The sequence below is a fragment of the Heterocephalus glaber genome, unplaced genomic scaffold (assembly GCF_053883595.1).
Source record: "Heterocephalus glaber isolate CG9 unplaced genomic scaffold, H.glaber_assembly_v1.0 deba00000281, whole genome shotgun sequence".
NCBI classification, from domain to species: Eukaryota; Metazoa; Chordata; class Mammalia; order Rodentia; family Bathyergidae; genus Heterocephalus; species Heterocephalus glaber.
The window spans coordinates 1679954-1700773 of NW_028258139.1; the positions used below are offsets into that span (position 1 = coordinate 1679954).

The window sequence follows — 20820 nt, forward strand, 5'->3', positions numbered from 1 at the left end:
TGTTTTGCATGCTGGATCATTTTTTTTTATTATGAGTATTTTACATAGTTTGTTTTCAATATAAGCAGTTTGTAGCATAAGTTCTGTCATAGTATCTGATGAATTTAACAACATTCATTTTAATGTAGAAAACATTAATTTTAAGAGCTAAAATCATTAAGAAAAGAGGTATTTAATAAAAATACTAAAATGCTTTTATACTTTTTTTTAGTTATAGCTACTAATTTTTTATTTTTTTATTTTTTGTGGTATTGGGGATTGAACCCGTAGTATTCACACTGAGCTATCTCAACCCTATTTTAATTTTTTAAATTTTTTTTAATTTTTGGTACTGGGGATCGAATTCGGGACCTTGTGCTTGCGAGGCAGGCACTGGAACCACTGAGCTAAATCCCTGCCCTTTATTTTTAAATTTTGAGACAGGGTCTCACTGAGTTGCCCTATCTGGGCTAGAACTTGTAGTCCTCCTGCCTCGGTTTCCCAGAGTGCTTGAATTACAGGCGCATACCACCATGAGCCTGCCTGTTTTCTCTCTCCTTCCCTTGCCCCCCCCCCCCCCCCCCATCTCTCTGTCTCAGTCTTGGGGATTGAATCTGAATCCAGAGCCTAGTGTATGCTAGGCAAATGCTCTACCACTGAGCTATATCCCCAGCCCTTTTAAAATTTTATTTTGAAAGAGTCTTGCTGTATTGCTCAGGCACAGTTTGAATTTGTGATCTGCCTCCACCTGCCAAACAGCTGGGATTACAGGAGTGTGCTACCATGCCTATTCCTACTAAGTTGAAGAGTTAGACATTTAAGATCACTGATGACTATGTATGAAAAAAATACAGTATCTTCTCAAACATGCTTTTAAAAACACATTATAAGGTACATGCTATGTTAAGTGGGAACATTGGTTTAAAGGTCTCACAAAAATGTTTTTCTTTTTTGACAGTTCTGTTGAGTTGGAAGAATTGGATCTGGACCATTAAGAAAATGGATTTTGTAATTAGCTTTAAAACTAGGCCAAGCAACTAGTTTTCCTGCAAATCAGATTTTTTAAATGACACACATCCCACAAATTAGTTTTTGGTTTTCGATCTAACATCCCTTCCTCAAATGCCTTCTGTAGTTTCAGATTAGTAGGGAAACAATACAATAATTGTATGATATCTGTTTCAATACTTTCCTTTTTTCATTTTTATAAGTCAATACTAATCTTTTATCAATTAAACTTTTGGCAATTTATTTTTATTTTTTTCTTCTTGAAGTGTTCTTAACTTTTTACAGTCTGAAGCATACATAGAAGAAATTGTTCTTTGTTAATAAATACATAGAAATTACTTTTCTTCATATTGGCATGTATGTACAAATATTAGAGGAAGAAAAAAGGTAATATAATTTTAGGGTTACCAAATATGGTATGTATTCAAGTAATACTTATCCAGCTTATCTAAATTGTACATATTTGAAATAGTATTTGAATTTGATTTTATTATTATGTTCACAAACCTGCAATAATTGGATATTATTTTGCATCTGTAACCCATGCTCATCATTTCTTGTATATGTATATTACTTGTTCGAATAGATTCTACTTTTGGAAATACGGCTTTGTTGAAATCAGTTTGGTTTTATTATTTACCTGTTTGACTTTGTAGTGTATTTTAGTTTTGCAGAACACTATTAATAGTGTAGTAGGGCTGGGGATTTAGCTCAGTGGTGCTACGCCTACCTTGCAAGTACAAGATCCTGAATTTGATCCCTGGGGAAAAAAAATAGTGTAGTAGGCTTTCATAAATTTTTTCACAGGCAAAGAACAAAAGCTGATGATTTTTTTCCCTCATAGGAAGACATCCTAGGAAGAGATTGTTAGCATATTGGTATAGTGTCATTATTGTAAACAGTTCATGACTTGATTTTGATTTGAAATCTGTACTGACCAAGGATTAAGCATCAAAATTGTATAAATCATTAAAGGTGTGGTCTTTTCATATGGAGATTGGTAGAAGATATTTTTGTCCTGAGTCTTACTTGTTGGTTTTTTCTGTTATTTGATAAGATTGTGAACCAACTGGAAATGTGGGCTATAGCAAGTAGTCTTAGACAGATCTTACAGTTAAGTTTTACTTTTTGTTTATATACCATTTGTTCTGTTAGGATTAAGAAAAAATGGTTTTCACGTAGGTTCCTGGGTATAGTTGCTGTAGCACATCTTAAAGGCCACTAGTACAGAGTCTACAATTTATCATGCTGGACCTGCAGAAAGACCTCTGTACATGCTTTGCACTCTCCTTTGTTCCCCTCTTCCTGTTTCTTAACTGAAAATCATTTTGTTGTAATCCAGAAAGTAACATTTAAATGTCCATAATAAGGATTGGCCCATGGGTACCAATCCACCTCTCTTTGTTAGTTTGTAGTTGAACCATTTGCTTTATCATTTCAGAAATAAAGTGCATTTTCTGAGAGAATGGGTTTAAGAATAATAAAGTTAAAATAGTCCCACTTTTAAATTAAGTGATTCATTTTAAAATTTGTAATTCAATAAAGTTTTTTTATTAAGTGTGTATCACATTTTTTCATTGTATTTATACATTAAATCCTGTTTTACCTTTTAAGAATTTCCCACTTTCTTCACCCAACTAACTACTACTAAGATATTTTAAAATTATAGTTTTACTTAAGTGAAGCTTAGTCTTACTTAAGTAAAATCTAGTATTGAGCATGTTTTCTTTTCCTGGACCTCTGGTGATGGAGTGTGGCTCTGAGTAGACAGACATGTAAGTGCTTCCTGTTGAAACATACTGGCCTATTAAAATGGTAACTAGAAGTTAAGCATTATCACAAGTAATATTTTATATAATATTTACTTTCAGAACAGAGTAACTGTTAAATGGATATACCAAGGAATTAAGTTAGACTAGTATTGTGGCAACAATGAAGAACCACCCCGGAAAAGCAGAAAATAACAGTTTTGATTTTCTTGCTCACTTGAGTGTTGATGAATATTGAATTATAAATTTTGCTAAGCCGTAGCAACAGTTCTGAAATATTTATATATGTCCAAACATTTAAATCTCTATATACCTTCCAAATGGAAAATGTTTAAAGTATTAACAAGACAGCAAAAGAAATAACAGGCTATGGTTTTGAGTTCTTTTTTGAACATACATACTGTGTATTTCTCTTCAGTCTTCCTTAAGAATACCTAGTGTTTTAAAGAGATTATTAAATACTCATATTAGGAGTATTAATCTGCAGTGTTAGCATTGATTTGGTCAGAAATTTCTGAAACTTGTCAGAGATGCAGAAAAAACTTGTTCTGTTCTCTTGTGACACAGAGTCTCACTATATATTCCAGATTGGCCACCTCACCATGTAACCCAGGCTGGCCTTGAACTTTTAGGGACCCTCCTGCCTCGGCCTCCAAAATGCTGGGATTGCACCAGCACACCCAGCCCCAGGTATATAGTCCTTTATTCTGAATATTAACCCTTAGCAGACAAGTGGCTTTTGCATGTTATTTCCCGTTCCATAGCTTGTCTTTTCACTCCGCTGATTGTGTCCTTTGATGAATAAAAAGTTGTAGTTCCGTTTGTCTGTTTTTGCTTTTGTTGCCTATGCTTTCTGTGTTATATCCAAGAAATCACCAAGTCCAATGTCATGAAGGCTTTGAATTTTTTTTTTTAAATTCCAAGAACACATTACAGATTCAGGTTCCTTAAGTTATTTATGATGGGGCCGGGACTTAGCTCAGTGGTTCCGCCACCTGCCTTACAAGCGCAAGGACCCAAGTTCGATCCCTGGTACCAAAAAAAAGTTATTTATGATGAAGGCACCATTTTGCCTTTCTAGTCCATCATCAGTGCTAGATGTCTGATACGCTGAGTTCATGTTCTCTAAAATCGAAGGATGAATTCTAGGAAGAATAGAGGTTGAGAGTAGAAAGTATTTTTTGAAAGAAAAAATAGCTTCTAAGAGAAGGGGTCCCGAGTAGGTGGGTCTTTCTTCTGAATTTTTATAGCTACTCAGTTACTGTTCTTAGAGGTCAAAGTATAATTTGGAGGTGGAGTTGACGTTCCAAAATAAAAGCTGCCATCAAAGAGTTGTGATTTATGGAGTTTTAATAAGTTATTCTCTTTTTATTTAGTTGTAGAAAATGGTCATTTAGTAGGAATTGAACAACAGATTATTAGTGAAAGTCTCATATCAGTAAAGCACAGACATTTAAAGTGTTACTATACAGGAAATAGAACAGTTTCTGACAAATTCCAGGGATAGTAACGGAAGCATTATGTTGAAGAACCTTAAAGTAAGCAAATGATGAAGTCAGTCAAAAGGAGTGGGCAAGTGCATGGGAAAAATCTGTGGCTATGTTAGACAACCAACAACTATGGTTTGTTGGTTATGAAGATGGACCCAGTAAATTCTTGTGAGAAATTGGTTCACTGCTGTTATGGCTTCTGTCTTGATGTTCCCCTCAAAGCCTCAAGCAGCCATAGCTGAGGCTTTTCAGAGATGGCTGGATCTAGAGTGTGACACTGGGATTGATGGATGGTGCATTACAAGCATTGAGGGCGCTAGGATTAAGGGTGTGAGTACTACCTGCCCTAAGGGTGTGTAGCCCGAATAAGATATAAGGACAGAAAATGGTTTGTTATGGGTCACTTGCTTCCTTTTGCTGTCTTCTGTCTTCCATGAACTCTCTCCTCCCCAGTGCCTCTCTGCTGTGCCAACCTGCCTTGGAGCCAGCCAACTATGAACTGAAACCTCTACAAACTGAGCCAAATAAACCTTTCTTCCTTTAACTTCCCAAATCCCTGTTGGGAGAATGGCAAGAAATAAAGAGACACAGACACAGTATTCAGTTCGAAATGGAGGACCAGGAGGTATCTATCTCTAGTGGATAGGCTTCCTTGAACTCCAAGATAGGCCTACTTCTATAATTGACCAAGAAGTGTAGGGGAAGGGGTAATATACTATCCCAAGAACAGCAAATGTAGTAAGTAGTCACATAGGGACCAAGTTCAGCATCTCAAAGGGAAGAGTTGAAAGTCCTTTCCCACTGGGATGCCCATACAATTTATTGCCCTCAGTAGGCATTATCTTGTCTCAGGAGTTCTGTGTTTATGGCTGTCCCACAAAGCCAGGAAGTCATACTTCTCCGTTCCCAAGGCAAGTTAACATCCACCTTGGGCCTTTGGCCCCTGGAATCTGGCTCCTCACCAATCTAAGCATATCATGGCTGGTCCCCAACAATTCCTCTCTTTTGGTAATTGTGAGACAGTGTGATTTAAGGTTGAATGGTGTCTAGGTATTGTTAGGTTTTGTTTGCCCTGTGGCAGACAAGACATATATCAGCACAAGACATACATCAATTAGTATAATCTGTTATAAAATCTAAAATGGGCCTGGAGGTAATTGTATGGACTAAGTTGGTCAAAGGCGTCAGCAAATTTATCCCAATCCTGAATTTGCTCATCAAAATTTTGAGTGTTAAAACAGATTTTTTTCTTTTTCTTTTTTCTCTTTTTGCAGTGTCTCTAGATCAGTAGTTACATTATTATTTACAGCACTCTGTTTATATGTTTCTTTTTTTTTTTTTTTTGGTACCGGGGATTGAACTCGGGTCCTTGCACTTGCGCAGCAGGCAGCAAAACCACTGAGCTAAATCCCCAGCGCTATATGTTTCTTTTTTAAAAAATATGTATTTATGTGTTCCCAAGGTGGGTAGATTGGTTATATATATATGAGGGGAGTTATATGATATCGAGTAATATTAAAATGACACTGGAAGCTCTGTTATAATTGCAGACTTTTTATTTGCTCTCCAATCAACATAACAGTGGTCTCCAAGACACTAATTTGTGATTGTAATTTTGCATCAGTAGAGTGCTGTATATTCCAGGCTCTGTCTGTAGTTTTGGTCTATCTGCAAAATGAGGAGTCTGGATAGAATGAGCAAAAGCTGCAGAGGAGGCAGCAACACTAGAAATTAGCAATGCCAAAGAGACAGTTCTAGCAATAAGCAATCCTAACAACCTTTTTGTCCTCTGTAAAAGAATGGCGGTTAATCAGAGATTGTAGCAAATGAACAGCAGGGGCTGTCAGTCCATGGTTCCATAAGATTTACCAGAACCCAGACTAGGCATTTGCCCTAGGACCAGTAAGGTTTTGTTTCCTAGCACTCTAGTAACAATGACTTAGCCAACATTCCTGGAGTTGAAAGAGGTGAGAGTCCACTCAATAGTTCAGTATAAGAAAACATAAGGCTTATATGTGCATATAGAGAACCGAGTGGTTATGGGTTTTCTGATGTGAATGCTACAAGTATTTGTAGTGACTATAATTATACATCCTTCCATTGCTGGCCAACATAATAAGGGGTGTATATAATAAGGAAGAGCCATTTCCAGAAGGTCTTTTATAGGGGCCTAGACCTGCCATTAATAATGGGCTAGGGGGCCGGGTATTTAGCTCAGTGGTTCCACCGCTTGCCTCGCAAGCATAAGGACCCCAGTTCAATCCCTGGTACAAAAAAAAGAAGGGCTAGGGCAATGGGGGCCTAAAACCGGTTTCATACCAGGCTAGTTGACCCTCAGGCAGGGTGTACATAGCCAAGGTGTTTGGAGTACTCATGCCATGTGCAACGGTTATTATCTCTGCCCTCTAATCTCCCTAGAGGGCCCCAATCTATAAACTCCAATTGGTTTAGGTACATTTTTCGTCCCCTTTCTCCTCTACGAGAGGTCCATGGTAGTGGAGCATGGTCATCTGAGTTGCTCCAAGATGTGTATGTTGTACAAGGAAGGACATGGGTGCAGAGGAGTTAATATATTCCCGAGATGTTAACTGATCCCATTCCCAAAAATATCAATTGCTCATCATGATGGGCCATCCAAAACTGCGGCAAACAATAATTAGATTTTAAGGAGTGATGCTCAGTGCATAAGGGTGAATACAGAAAATGTGATGTATAATTTGGAGTAATTTGGAATCCACAAACCCAGAGACTATATGGGGCCCACCAACAGCCTTTCAGCCTCCTGGCTTGTTTTCTTACTTGTCTCCATGTCATAGGCTCTACTTTCTGTGTGGTCCTCAGAGGCTGAGGTGTCTCCTCTAGGGTCACCTGCTCGAAGATTTGCATGGGTGGGCAGATTTCCACCCCGAATCTGGGAATTTCATCTCTCCATGGTCGCGTGTTCTGGGATGGCACCTGTACTGTCTCATTATCTGTCAGTACACAAGCGTACCTTCATCCCCGCGTTATTAACCACACTGGGCCATCCCGTTTTCCTGTTTGGGCATCTTTCCATGAAACTCGTGCTCTAGGTGCCACTGGAGTTCAGATCAAGTGTATTTACTTTCCACAAATGGATTTTAAAAATTGAAAGTGAAAGTAACAAGATCTAATTGAGCCTATGGAAGTAGCCGTACCCCTCGTTTTTGTTTTTATAATTGTGTGTGTAGGGAGAGATGGGCATGCTCCGCTATTGCAAGGCCTCGAGGGTTGTAGGGGATGCCCACAACATGTTGAATATATCAGAGCTGAGAAAAGGAGGACAAAGCTTTACTAATGTATGAAGGACCATTACCAGTTTTAATTGTACGTGGGACTCCCATAGCAATGAAGGCGGACAAACAATGTTGTTGAATATGTCCCACTTTGTTGATACTATGGCAGGTAGCGTGGATCATATGAGAGTAAATTTCTGTAGAGACATGAACATATTGTAATTGCCCAAATGATGGAATATGAGTAACATCCATTTTTCAGATTTCATTTTGTTGAAGACCTTGAGGGTTGTATCCCTCAGCAGGAGGGGGATGAGGGATTCTTTGGCAGGTAGGACATGATAAAACAATTTTTTTAGCCTGTGAGCAAGACAGTTGAAATTCTTTTGTTGGGCCCTTACTATTTTGATGGTGATATGAGTGGGATTGTCTTGCCATATCAAAAGGAGTAACATAAGCTATCAAAGAATCAGCTTGTTGATTACCATGGATTAAGGGGCCTGGTAAGTTAGAATGGGACCTAATATGTTTAATATAAAAGGGGGCAGAGCGACTTTGGGTCACCCACTGCAATCTAAGGAACAGATTAAACAAGGGAGGGTCTAAGAAAGCTTTTAAGGTGGTGTTTTCTAGTTCCTAGGTAAGAAATACTGTATATGTTGAATCACTAACAATATTCACAAGGATCAATTTAGTAAGCTCTATAATATATAAAATAGCAGTTATTTCTAATCTTTGGTCTGAGAGGCTAGGAGTTAAAATAACTTGTTGAAAATCCTTACTCCAGACAGTTGCCTTTCCTTTAGAGGAACCATCTGTAAAATAAATCTGTGCATCAGAAATGGGGTTTAGTCATGTAATCTGAGGTATTACACAAGAGTGTTTTAGAAAAAATTGAAAAATAGGGTCCTTAGGAAAATGATTGTCCCCAACAGGGCATTTTGTCTTAGCAACAAGAAAAGTGACTAAGACAACTGCCATATCTTTAGCACCTAAAAGAATAGTTGCATGAAATAGTTTTTCTTGGTTATGTTTGTGGTCAATGCATTACATGTCTTCTTGGCTGTACAGAAATTAGGATGTAAAGAATATTCCATGGATTGGAGACCTAAAAAGATGGAATGGATAACAAGTTGGTAATTTAGTTACCAACTTTAAAGAAAGAAATGTAATGAGTTAGAGTCTTGGGAGATGATCACTTTAGGTGCTTTAATTCCGCAAAGTGAAGCAACAGTATAGAAATTGAAAAAACTTTTTTTCATATCAGCCTGTGTTTTCTTGTACTTGTTTGTCCATGTACAGGTTGGAAAATGAAGGCACAAGTAACTACCTCAAATAATTCACCTTGTTCTGGTTCCTCTCCTTGAATGCTATATTAAGACAGATAATTGTTTTTTTTTCTTAACGGTCATGACTACAAACTGAGAAACATTCCTATGTGATTATATATACCATATAACCTTGTTCAATTAGCCACATTTCTATACCCAGCATGCAGTGTCCCAGGTGGACTTGGTGGCTGTGGGCTGGTGCTGTGTGGATGCTGTGCTCTGGGCAGGTGCAGCTCGCAATGCATAAATTTACAAACACGAATAGGTAACAACAGAAAATGGTATTGGAACAGTGGGAATCAGCAATTTTGCAGAGGATGCTTTGGGAGATGTTTACTGTCACCTTCCTGAAGTTGGGGCAAAATTGAACAGATGAGTTTGGTACTTTGAAAGTATGAAAGCTGCCAGTGAACTCTGTTCTCTATCAGGAGAAGTAACTGAAATTAATGAAGCACTTGTTGATAATCCAGGGCTTGTCAGTAAATCTTGTGATGAAGATGGTTGGCTGGTAAAGGTGACAGTAAGTGAACCTTCAGAGCTAGATGAACTCATGAGGGAAGAAGTGTATTCTTTCATTTCAGTCATCAGTGTTTTGTAGTTTTTAGTGCAGGTCTTTTACTTCCTTATTATTTATTCCTAAGAATTTTTATGCTACTGTAAGATTGCTTTCTTAATGTTTCAGATTTGTTGTTAATATATAGAAATTATGTGTGTTGAATTTTATATTTTGCAGCTTTACTGAATTTCAAATTCCTTTATTAGTTTTAACAGGTTTGTGTGTTGGTTGTTGAGACTCAGATTTTCTACATATAAAATCTCACCTGCAGTTATGATTTGGATGCTTTTAATTTCCTTTTCTTGCCTCAGTGTTCTGGCTGGAATTTCCAAATGCAGTGTAGAATAGAAAATGCCTTCTATGCCATGGCAGGAGCAGGCATGTTTTCCTTTATCCTGGTCTTAGAGGAAACCCTCAGTTTTGTCTTGTTTTTTTATTGATGAGTGTGATGCTCACGGTGGGCTTTCATACATGACCTTCATGATGTTGAAGTAAGTTCTTTCTGTTTCTAGTTTGCTGAGAGTTTTTGTCATGAGATCATGTCGCATTTTATTAAGTGCTCTTTTATGCCTATTGAAAGGGTTATGATTCTTTTAATGTGTATCGCAGATTTATCTTCTGCCATTGAACCATTCTGCACCCATCTCAGAGGTAGACCTCACTTGGTGATGCTGTGTGGTTCATTTCGGGTGCTGTTGAGTTCAGTCAGCTAGTATTTATAAAAATATAAACTTTATTGAACCAAGATTTCCATACCACACAATTTACACGCTTAAAATGTAGGACTCAGTAAATTTTAGCACATTGACAGCGTTGGACAACTATAACACAGTCCATCTCAGGTCATTTTTGTTACTCCAAATCAAAATATTCTACCCATCATCTCCCGGCACTAGCTTGCTAGTAGTTTGTTGATGTTTTTTACATCTACTTTGATTGGGGTATTGCCCTGGAGTTTTGTTATCTTATATCTCTTTTCTGATTTTGCTCTCAGAGTAATTCTAGTTTCATGAAATAAGTTTAAAAAAGCTCCCTCTTCAGTTATTTGGAAAAGTTTGGGACAGTGGCATTAGCTCTTCTTTAAATGTTCGGTAGCATTCACCAGTGAAGCCATCTGCACTGGGCTTTTCTTTGATGGTAGACTGTTACTGATTGTCTCCTTACTTGTTATTAAGTTGGTCCAGATTTTCTATTTTTTTTGGTGATTCTGCCTTGGTACATTATGTTTCTAGGAATTTATCCATTTCTCTTGTTACCTAGTTTGTTGGTCTAAAATTGTTCATAACACTCTTGTAACAGCTTTTATTTCTGTAGGATTAGCTGTCTCATTTCTGATTATATTTGCATTTTCTCATCATAAGTCTGTCAATTTTGCTTATCTAAAAAAGCCAATTTCAGTTTTATTGTTTTTTTCCCTCATTTTTTAGTTTTTTATTTCTACTCTGATCTTTATTATTTTCTTCTTTCTGCTAACTTTGGGCATAGTCCCCCCCCCCACCCCCCCAGTTTCTTGAGGTATAAGGTTTGTTTATGAGATTTTTTTCTTTCTCACATAGTTTATTGTTACAAACTTTTCTCTTAGTACTGCTTTTGGTGTGTATCTTAAGTTTCTTTTTTTGTTGTTTTTTTTGTACCACGGATAGAACTCGGGACCTTGCGCTTTTGAGGCAGGTGGTGGAAACACTGAGCTAAATCCCCGGCCCCTTATGTTTGTGATATTTTCATTTGTCGTAACATATTTTCTAGTTTCCTTTCTGATTTTTTTTCTTTTACCCATTGGTTGTTCAAGAGTGTGTTAATTTCCACATATTTATGTTTTCCAGGTTTTTTTTATTGTAGTTTGAATCCATTGTGGTTGGAAAAGATTCTTGGTATGATTTCAATCTTACATTCGTTAAGACTTGTTTTATGACATCACATGAGATCTGTCTTGGAGAATATTCTGTGTGTACTTGAAAATAGTATGTATTCTGCTGCTGTTGGGTGAAAAGTTCTATATATGTCTATAAATGTTTTATATATCTATAGTCTGTTTTAGAGCTTGAAGTTCATATATCAATTTTTATGGTATGAAATTTAAACATTTTTAATAATCAAATTTAGTAGTATTTTATGGGTTCTGAAGTTTATGTTTTGCTTAGGAAAACATTTTCATCAGAGGCTATAAAAATATTTCCTGTATTTTCTTCCAGTATTCTTCTGTGTTCCTATTTTTAAAACTTTCAGATCTTTAAGCCATTTAGCATTCATATTTATGTATACATTTGTCCAAATGGAGAGAGAACCATCCCAACAAAATTACCTTGTCAGATTTTACTTAAAAGCAAAAACCTTGGAATTGTATTTACAGGATAACTTGGGATTCATTCATATAAAAGGGACTGTGGGATTTACCTGCTGAATCGATCCATAGTAGTCACATAGGTGATGATGGTATCTTTCTGAGTAGTGACACACTGGAAATAATTTGGAATGGAATTTTTACTTTGTAGCAAATTCTATAATTCTAAATTGATTATGGCTCTAAGCTATCAAAGATAAAATGATGGGTAAAATATAGAGTTTACAGTGTAGTGGAAATGATATACTATATATGTAAGCAGAATATGTAATAACTGAGATGATAAATATTTGCAGAGGATATTTCTGGTACACTAAAGAATGGCACCCAGTACACATGTTGAATATGACATAGGGCCTAAGTCTTAGCCTGTCAGGTTAGGGATGCTTTTTAGAGTAGGTAAAAGTGAGGTAAGTCTTAAAGGACTGATAGGAATTAGTTGGATAAAGGGTAGTATTTTAGAGTGAGTAGGACAGAGGTAGTAGAAAGTGTGAACCAAGTTTTCATGGGCAGGTATGAAGGTCTGTGAGTGATATATGACTTTTCTAAAAGCATCTAGTCTATTTTTTTTTCTGGTACCAGGGATCAAACTCAGGACCTTGTGCTTACCAGGTAGGCATGGCACCACTGAGCTATATCCCCCAGCCCATACAAACATCTAGTCTAAAATGTAAGTGAGGCTGGCTAGGGAGCCAGTAGCCTGTCTGCAGAGGTCCTTGGTTATATGCCAGGTCAAGAAATTGGTATTTGCACTCCCAGCAATCAGCAAATACAAAAAAGATTTTGAATGGAGGGTTAGTGACAAGTAGATTTGTATGTGAGAAAAATCATCTGATGACATTCTGAAGGATAGGTTTGAATGGGCTGAGATGATGCAGGAGTGAGGCAGTTCTTCGGCGATAGTGTAGGTAAGATCTAAGAGTCAGAAGAAGGAAGGAGAGAGACTGTGGAAAATATTTAATAATTGGCAAGCCTTGCCTGTTTGGGAGGAGAAAGAGAAGAGTCAAAGTTGACACCCAGATACAGGTTTGGGTGACTGGCTCGGGGACCAGATTATAAGCGAGGGGCAGGTTTGGAGGATGGGATGGCAGTGGGGTGAGGAGTCCAAGTGAAGAAGGCTGAGTCTCACTCATCTGAGGGGTGCATCAGTGGCGATGTCAGCTGATTCTCAAGTTCAGGAGACAGCTGAGAGCAGGTCCTGGTTTGGTAGTCTTCAGTATATTTGGTAGGTATTTTAGGCAATGAGGAGAGGATAGAAAAACCAAGAGAAAGCATATAGATTAGAAAGAAAAGTAAACAAAAGCCCAAATCTTAGGGGCTATCACACTTAATGAACAAGTAATAATATCAATAACTAATAACATAGTACTCTGTTTGACATGGGTTTTTTTCTTTTTATTTTTTGAGACAGGGTCTCACCAAGTCGTTAAGTTCAGGTTGGCCTTGAATTCACTATGTAGCCCAGGCTGGCCTTGAACTTGCCTTGATCCTCCTGCCTCAGCCTCCCATGTGCTGGGATTACAGGCGTGCACCACTATGCCTGGCTACATGGATTAATTTTAATCTTCATAGCAGTGTTAAGGGCTAGGTACCATTTATTGTCCCTGTTTTTACAAATGAGGAAACAGACCCAGGAAGGCTAAGTACCCACTGCTACATGTCACAAGCCCAAGTTATTGTGCTCCGTTACCTGGGGAGCAAGTAGATAAAGATGACAGAGAATATGGAGAACTAGGAGGGTGCCTCCAAGACAGGGAAGTAGGGTTTCAAGTCAGGATCTGTCCATGATGCCAGGAAGCTGAACACTGCAGTGAGACTAGGCTGGGGAGTAGTGTGATTTAGATTTGTAGGTTTCGTGGGAGCCTCTGTAGAGCAGGTTGGCGTCTCAGAGTGGTTTTAGTGGAAACAAGGAGGTGAAGAAATGGAGGCAGCAGTGTGCACTTGGGTAAAATGCTGGTAAGATAGGAGAAGAATCAACAGCTGCAATGGAAAACAGGCTTTTCCTAAAGGAAATGGAGCATGCTCACAGTGCGGGGTTAGGGAGAAGTTGGTGAGAGAGAACGGGAACGCTGATGGAGCAAACTGTGGGTAAGAGTGGACGATCACCACGCCCCCCACTCCCGTTCCGGCGCCATCTTCCCACCCAGCGCTGACTTTCTTCTCACCTGTACCGAGGCAGATCCTCCTAAGTCTCCTTTGGGACTGGCACGTCTCCATCCGTCCGCACAAGGGTCTGTCCTCGGCCCTCTTCACGCTGCACCTCTCCGGGCACTCTTTCTGTCTGTCTGAAACATTCCAGATCGATAGCCCCACCCGGAATCCCGACCACCCAGGTCCTGCCACTCAGCGGATTTCCTGTCATCTCCTTTTCTGTGTCTTACAGTGTCCCCATCCTCGGCATGCCCATCACTGGCCTCACCGGGGCCACTTTGGTCACCTTCCCTTTCATCTGCAGTCGGCCCCCATCAGCACGTACATATTCTCTTTGTTCTGTGGTTTTCCCTGTGGGCCCCTCCACCCAAATCTTCCCATAACCCTGCAGTTTCCTGTAGCTCTCATCCCTTTATTGTACTCACTACACTGTACTGTGGTTGTCACTGAATTGTCTGTTTCCTTACTGATGTAAAATACCAGAGGACAGTGTTTGTGTCTTAATTCCAAAAACATTGGAAAGATAGTGGAATCAAAAGCCCATGTAGAAGACTAAAATCTTGAAAAAAAAAAAAAGAGCACACTGTTCGCTGGGAGTGGACTGAAGGAGGTGAGAAGAGATGCTGATCTCTACATATGTAAGGGTACACAAGAAGTGCAGGGGGTTAGGCTCACAATTTTCTCAGTAAAGTAGATGGTTTCCCAAGAGTGAGGCCTCAGTTTGATGCTTGGGTTGAATAGTGAAGACAGAGTCAGACTCTGGAGGGCCAGATAAGGGAGGCAGATGGCCAAGACGGCCGGGCAGATGGCACACATCTGTCATCCCAGGCACTCACGAGGCTGAGGCTGAGGCTGGAGGGTCCCAAGTTTTAGCCCAGTCTGAGTAGTAACTTAGGAATTTAGCTCGGAATAACAAAGGGTTAGGGATGTAGCTCAGTGGAAAGGCCCTGGGTTCAATCCCCTGTACTGGGGAGGGGGAAGGAGGGGCTATCTCATATGAGGCTTAAACGTGGTGTGGGCCTCTTGCAAATTAATGTCTAACTACTGAAATCAGCCCAGATTTTGTGTCTTTTCCATTAATTGTATACATAGGTTTCTTCAGGGTAGTTTAGAGCTACAAACTGTTTTCACCTATAAACTATGAAGTTATTCCATTTGCCTGTGTTAAAAGTAGTGGTATCTAAAAACAAAACACTGGTCTGGGAGCTAAAATATGTTGCATGTATCCCTACTTAATGTTATGTTTCTCAAATAGTTACCTATGAAAAACATAAAAATTGAGATAAAACTCTTGTGCTTTATTTTTTTAGAGTGAAAATGCCCATATTTCTCTCAATAATAAAAATGGAAATATGCATATTTTGAAAGTTTGTTGTGAACATGACCAAGCTGTGAACCTAAAAATTCGTTCTTTAGGTTGGCAAATTCTGATCATAAAATAACAGTTAATTCCTTTCAACAAAAGAATTTTCTGAGTCCTGCTACTCTTACCAAACATTGGAGACTGATCCACTTAAGAGCACAGTGCTTTACATTAACCAGGTACAGGTACACGTGCACACATATGTATCTATGTACATACATACTGTAAGATATATAGTGGATTACAGTACTGGTTACATCTTTAGTAAATGTGAATTTGGGTCTTGTCATGGCAATGATAAGTGAAGTATTCAGACCCAGCTTGATGGAATGAAAAGGTAGCTGAGAAGCACTTGAATGTTTTCCTTTGGGGATAATCGGTTGCTGAATTCATGCAAAACAAAGTGGTCCCGCTTGCTCCTGTGGATGGATGTACATGCTCTGGGCAGCACGGTATCTTCCAGTGCATACTTTGCCATTGGGAACATGCTGCTGTTATTGTAAATGTAATATACTCTGTTTCTTAATCAGCCATATCCCAGTTTTCCTCAAAAGTATCACTAAAGGTGGTTGTAATTTACACTGTGAAAAGATAGCCTTTTGTTGGAGGAAGGAAGCATTTGTTATTAAAATAGTCTTGAGTATTTCTCCAGTAGAAGGTATTACTACCTCTAAATTCCCTGTGCTAGGTGTAGTCCATGTAGTTCTTTTATTGTTTTCTTAATAATAAATATATTTGAAGACTCCTACGCTTCAACTGGTTTCTCAGATAAGGACTGAAGCAAGTCCTTATAGACAGCAGAGTTCATGAATCGGGGGTATGAGTCTCTGTGCATGAGGGTGTAAATCTGAAGCTGGGCGTCATCAAATATGTGTGGGGATGGCTCGCCCATGTTTCTGTTGATGATTTCCCTTACTCGAGAGTCCAAGCTGACCTGTCAACAGAAGCACAGAAGAGTTGTGTGAGACACTTCTCTTTATAAACCCATCCCTATTTCCCACAGCTTATTTTGACTTTTTTTTGGTACTGGGGATCGAACTTGGGTCCTTGTGCTTGCACAGCAGGCGGCAAAACCACTGAGCTAAATCCCTGGCCCTTTATTTTGTCTTTTGAAAACCCCAAACCTAACAAGTTTATCCAAAAATCCAAACTGCCAAAAAAAGAAACTAAAAGCATAATGAACAAGGACTCTCCAGCTTCAGAGCTATGAGTATCCCCTGGGGTGCTGTTAAGCAGATTTTGGAGCCCCAACCCCAAGGTTTCAGACTCACGAAGTTTGGGGAAGGGCCAGACCTTGTATTTCTCACAAGTTTCACAGGTTCTAAGTAATGCTGGCAGGGAGCACACAGCCTTAGAAGACCACAGCATTGCTTTGCTTCTTTAAAATGAGTGAGCCCGCACACACCCTTGCTAATTTCCTAGATTACTAAGGGCTAAAACCTGGATGCTGCAGGCTTTTCCCCATGAGCACCAGGCCAACTGAAGGACTGGGCACACGCTTGGAGTAGAAGTGCTAAAGTCACTGGGTCTGAGCACCAGTGACACCCTGTCCCAATGTTCCAGTTTTCTACCTTATGGATTGTTGGTGCTCGTGAAATCAAGTTCCAAGGTTATAAGCTTCTGAAGCCCTTGACGATCTGCTTCTACTAATTCTCAGTTCCATCTCACTATTCCACTCAAAAGCTGTCCCGAACCACTTGGGATTAAAGAAGGAAGGAGCCAGAACTGTCTTGTTTCTGTTCCTTCTGTGTGGGATAACCTTTTCCCGTGCCCTGCCTAACTACTTAACCTTCAGGTCTTGGCTTAGATGTCACTCCCTCCCCACACCCTGCAACACAGAGCCCTGCGCCAGCCCCTGGATGGAGGAAAAAAAAGGTTCCTCCTTGCTCCCCCACCCCCAAGTCTATCTTGTGGCAGGAGTCACCCTACAATTCCTCACAGATTTCACAGGGCACTTTGAGCCCATCTGGGGCACTGCATTCAAAGTGATTTGAATTCTATAAATGAGAGCAGAGTAGTTTTCTATATTTTGGAGTAGCCATAACCATGCAGGCGAACATGAACAAATCCAGAAGGGGTTAATTTTACTAAGCGTTCCAGAGAGAAGACTCCTTAGTAGGCACAAACCTCTTTAGGAGAAAGAACAGAAATGTAGTCTTCGTATATTATCCTGGCTTTCTCTTCGATAATGTTTTTATCAGCTTCCTTTTTCAATTCCTCACAGGCCATCCAGAAAAGCATATTTTCTTCACTGAATTCTGTGCGGAGGAATTCCCGGAAAGCATTTCTTCCTGCAGGGGTAACCATTAAGTTGTCGAAGGACTGAGCCCAGGCGCTGACCTCCTCCAGAGTAGGGGTTGGGCTTAGGGGAGGCCCAAAGAAAGGAGGCAAGAGGGAGCCGTTATTGGTAGTTCATTAGAGAATTTCATCCCTAGTAACATCACCTTTCCCTCTCTGACAGTGCAAAAAGGGGACAGGCTTGGCCCTTTTAGGCAAGGAAAGACCTGTTGTCATTTCCTTGAACCTTTGCCGAAAACATACTTGAGATACTTTCTAATTGTTTGGCTGAATTTTGTGGCCAAAATGCCTGCAAACCAAGTTCCTAGAATAACTGCTACGACTATACTTGTTTAATCTAGACAGATCTGGCAATGTTTTAAAATTATAGAAGTAAAAAATCTTACAATAACTTGCCCCCGATTCCTTAATTATCTATGACAGAACCAAGACTTAATACTAAACCTCCTGAACAGCAAGGGGCAAGATCTATTTAATACTTTTCTTTTTTTTTGGTACCAGGGATCGAACTCCAGACCTTGGGCTTGCGAGGCAGGCAGCAGAACCGCTGAGCTAAATCCCCGGATACTTAATACTTAAAAAAAAAAAAAAGTAACATTTGATTAAGAGTAAAGAATATATGTAAAATAAACACAAGTTATGAATGGGAGCAGAGTAGTTTTTTCTATGAAGAGTGACAACTCCTGGGAATGTCACATGTATGGGAATATCATTCACCAAGTTGGACTGGTCACTTTCGTGTGCTACCTACCCTCTCACCCTCCATTCTCGAGGGTACTAGTACACTTGGATTCTGGCATTATTTGGGGTTATATTTTACTTCTATTTAAATTATAGTGAGATCAGAAAGCAAAGTCCACTTAATAGTGATCCTTAATGTCTTTTTCCTTTACCTTTCCCCCCCCAGTCTTCATACATTTATGTGGGTACCCATGAAGAATGTATTCTTTCTTTGATTTGGGACTTTGAGCCTCAAAACTGAAAATAGATTTCTTTTGATTTAAGTTACCCAGGCTTGGGTGCTTTGTTATGGCAATCTTAGCAAACTAATATAGAAGTTTATTAATTGGGTATAGTTTACTTGTAGAACTATTCTGAACCTTTATTTCTTCCTAGTGTACCATATTTGAGTAGCCTCCAAGTTAGTAATTTGCTCAGGGAGTCTTACTGATCATGTTCGCAAGCATGACTTGTTCCTAGTGTTACTGTATTGTCACTCTTCACTAAATATATATGTCCATTTTCATTTCTAATATCATTTCATTGAATTTTCCTCATGTTTCTTGGACCAATCCTAGCAGAGGATATATACTTCATAAGTCTTTTTAGAGAATCAGCTTTTGCCTTGTCTTCATTATATGTTTGTTATTTTATTAGTTTCTGTGCTTACATATTAACATCTTCCTTCTACTTTATGCTTATTAAGGGGAACACTTAACTGAGTAATGATTAGTTGTTTTTTCGTATCAACATTTAGGGTTATGTATTTTTCTCTACTTACTGGATTCCCTACATCTTCAGGTTGATACATAATACTTTCATGCAGATCTATTATTATTATTATTATTATTATTGTTATTATTATTATTATTATTAGAGTCAGAGTCTCTCTGTATAGTTCAGGCTGCCTTTGAACTCACTATGTAGCCCAGGCTGGCCTCAGACTCACAGTGATCATCCTGCCTCAGCCTCCCTGAATGTTGGGATTCCAGGTATGGGCCACCACGCCCACACTTGACTTTTTTTAACTTTATGATTTGCTCTTTGAGGAGCTCCATGGAAGTGATCTTTAAAGTATCAAACATGAAGATTTTTTTAGAATTAAAAAAAAATTCTGACTTTGATTTTGATTGCATTGGGTCAGAAAGAACAGTCTATTTAATAATGAGCCTAAAAATATATTAAGATACTTTATGAGGTAATGCTTGGTCGGTCATCATAAATGTTTTACATGTGCTCGAGAAGAATAGGTCTTTTCGAATGGTTGGATGCGGTTTTTATACAACTCGCCTACTTCTTTGTCTATTTGTTTATTTAGGACAGGTCTCACGATGCAGCCCGGGCTGATCTTGAACTCTCAGTGATTCACCTGCCTGAACCTCCCCAGCGCTGCAGTTATAGCCTTGCATCACCAGGTCTGCTTGAAATTGCTGCCTCTTAGCAGCATATATAACTCAGGGAAGAGTGCCAGAATCTTTAGGGTAGCAGCAGATTGGAAGATTGCTTGCTCTAGTGAATTTTTAAACATAGTTTGGGACCATTTTATTTAGTTATATGTAAGTTGCTATAACTTACTAGTGAACCAAACCCTTTAATATTTTAGTAGTGACTATCTGTAAAGTGTTTTTAAATTTTTGGTTTTTGAAAAAAATCTCAAAATTTTGTTGTTTGAGACAAGGTCTCACTATGTATTCCAGGGTGGCCTTGAACTCACTATGTAGCCTAGGCTAGCCTTGAATTCCTGATCCTACTTCCTTAGCCTCCCAAGTGCTGGGATTCCAGATGTGTGCTACCTACCGAACCTTGTGCTTTTAAATTTTTGTAAAGGTTTTGTTTGATATTAATATTGGGAAGGCAGACTCTGGGGTGGACTGAATTTAGATTTTGCCACTATCGTTTGTGGAAGGCTGCCACTAGCTGATGTGGCGCTTCCCAGAAACCAGGAAAAGGTGTTTCTTTTCTAGGCAAGATACAGCTTGCCCATACAAATGCAGGCTGTGTATAAACTCTCATTTGCCCCTGACCAGACGCTAGGGGGAGGAGAACAGTGTGCACAGATGTGAGTGTGAATCTCTGAGACAATGAATGAATTACTGAATCTCTTTGGAATACTAGTAGTACCTACTTTATAGAGTGGTGAACGTTAAATAAACATTTGTAAAGGTCTTAGTTTTTGGTACATGGTGCGTACTATGTATTGATTATAATTATCTTAGCTATTCCAGCTATTTGCCTGGTAGATTTTTATTTTTACCCTTTTATTTTCCATGTTTGATTTAACATTATTTGGGCTTGTCTCTGCTACCTTTTTGCCTAATGTTATTCAACAGTAATTCAGTTTTGTGTTTATTTTAGCTTACCAGTATCACACTATTATTATTTTATACCAGCAATAATTTTTTAGATCTACTTATATTTGTATTAATTTCTTTGCTCAGCATTTCTTCTTATAATTTGGACTTTCCATTTGGGATCATTTTTTTTTTCTTCCTGGAAATTATCCTTCAGAAGTTCTTTGCACATTTGTTGGTGGTAAACTCTCTATTTCTGTTTATCTGTA

At 38.9% G+C, this 20820-nt stretch overlaps 2 protein-coding genes across 13 annotated transcripts in view; one reads left to right on the top strand and one right to left on the bottom strand.

Annotated features, from left to right (window-relative positions):
• Positions 1–20820, top strand: part of Tcea1 (transcription elongation factor A1) — a 68458-nt gene that overhangs the window by 46205 nt on the left and 1433 nt on the right. The window contains exons 10-11 of one of the 3 annotated variants that reach the window (XR_015440536.1): positions 3344–3446; positions 19579–19675. Coding sequence is in view for 2 of the 3 variants with exons in the window: in XM_087185513.1 (XP_087041639.1) it covers positions 3344–3364 (21 nt within the window). In the remaining variant the exon portion in view is untranslated. Of the gene's footprint in view, positions 1–937; positions 2550–3343; positions 3575–19578; positions 19676–20820 lie in introns of those variants that run through there. The other 2 variants (XM_087185513.1, XM_004837510.3) reach the window with 2 other exon arrangements.
• The window catches only part of Rgs20 (regulator of G protein signaling 20), a 66246-nt gene continuing 58096 nt past the window's right edge, over positions 12671–20820 (bottom strand). For 6 of the 10 annotated variants that reach the window (XM_087185570.1, XM_087185550.1, XM_087185558.1 and 3 more), the window contains exons 4-5: positions 17370–17604; positions 12671–16176 (exon numbers count right to left, since the gene is read on the bottom strand). In XM_087185570.1, the coding sequence (XP_087041696.1) occupies positions 15988–16176; positions 17370–17604 (424 nt within the window). In that variant the 3' untranslated portion in view covers positions 12671–15987. The remainder of the gene's footprint in view (positions 16177–17369; positions 17605–20820) is intronic. The other 4 variants (XR_015440541.1, XR_015440539.1, XR_015440540.1 and 1 more) reach the window with 4 other exon arrangements.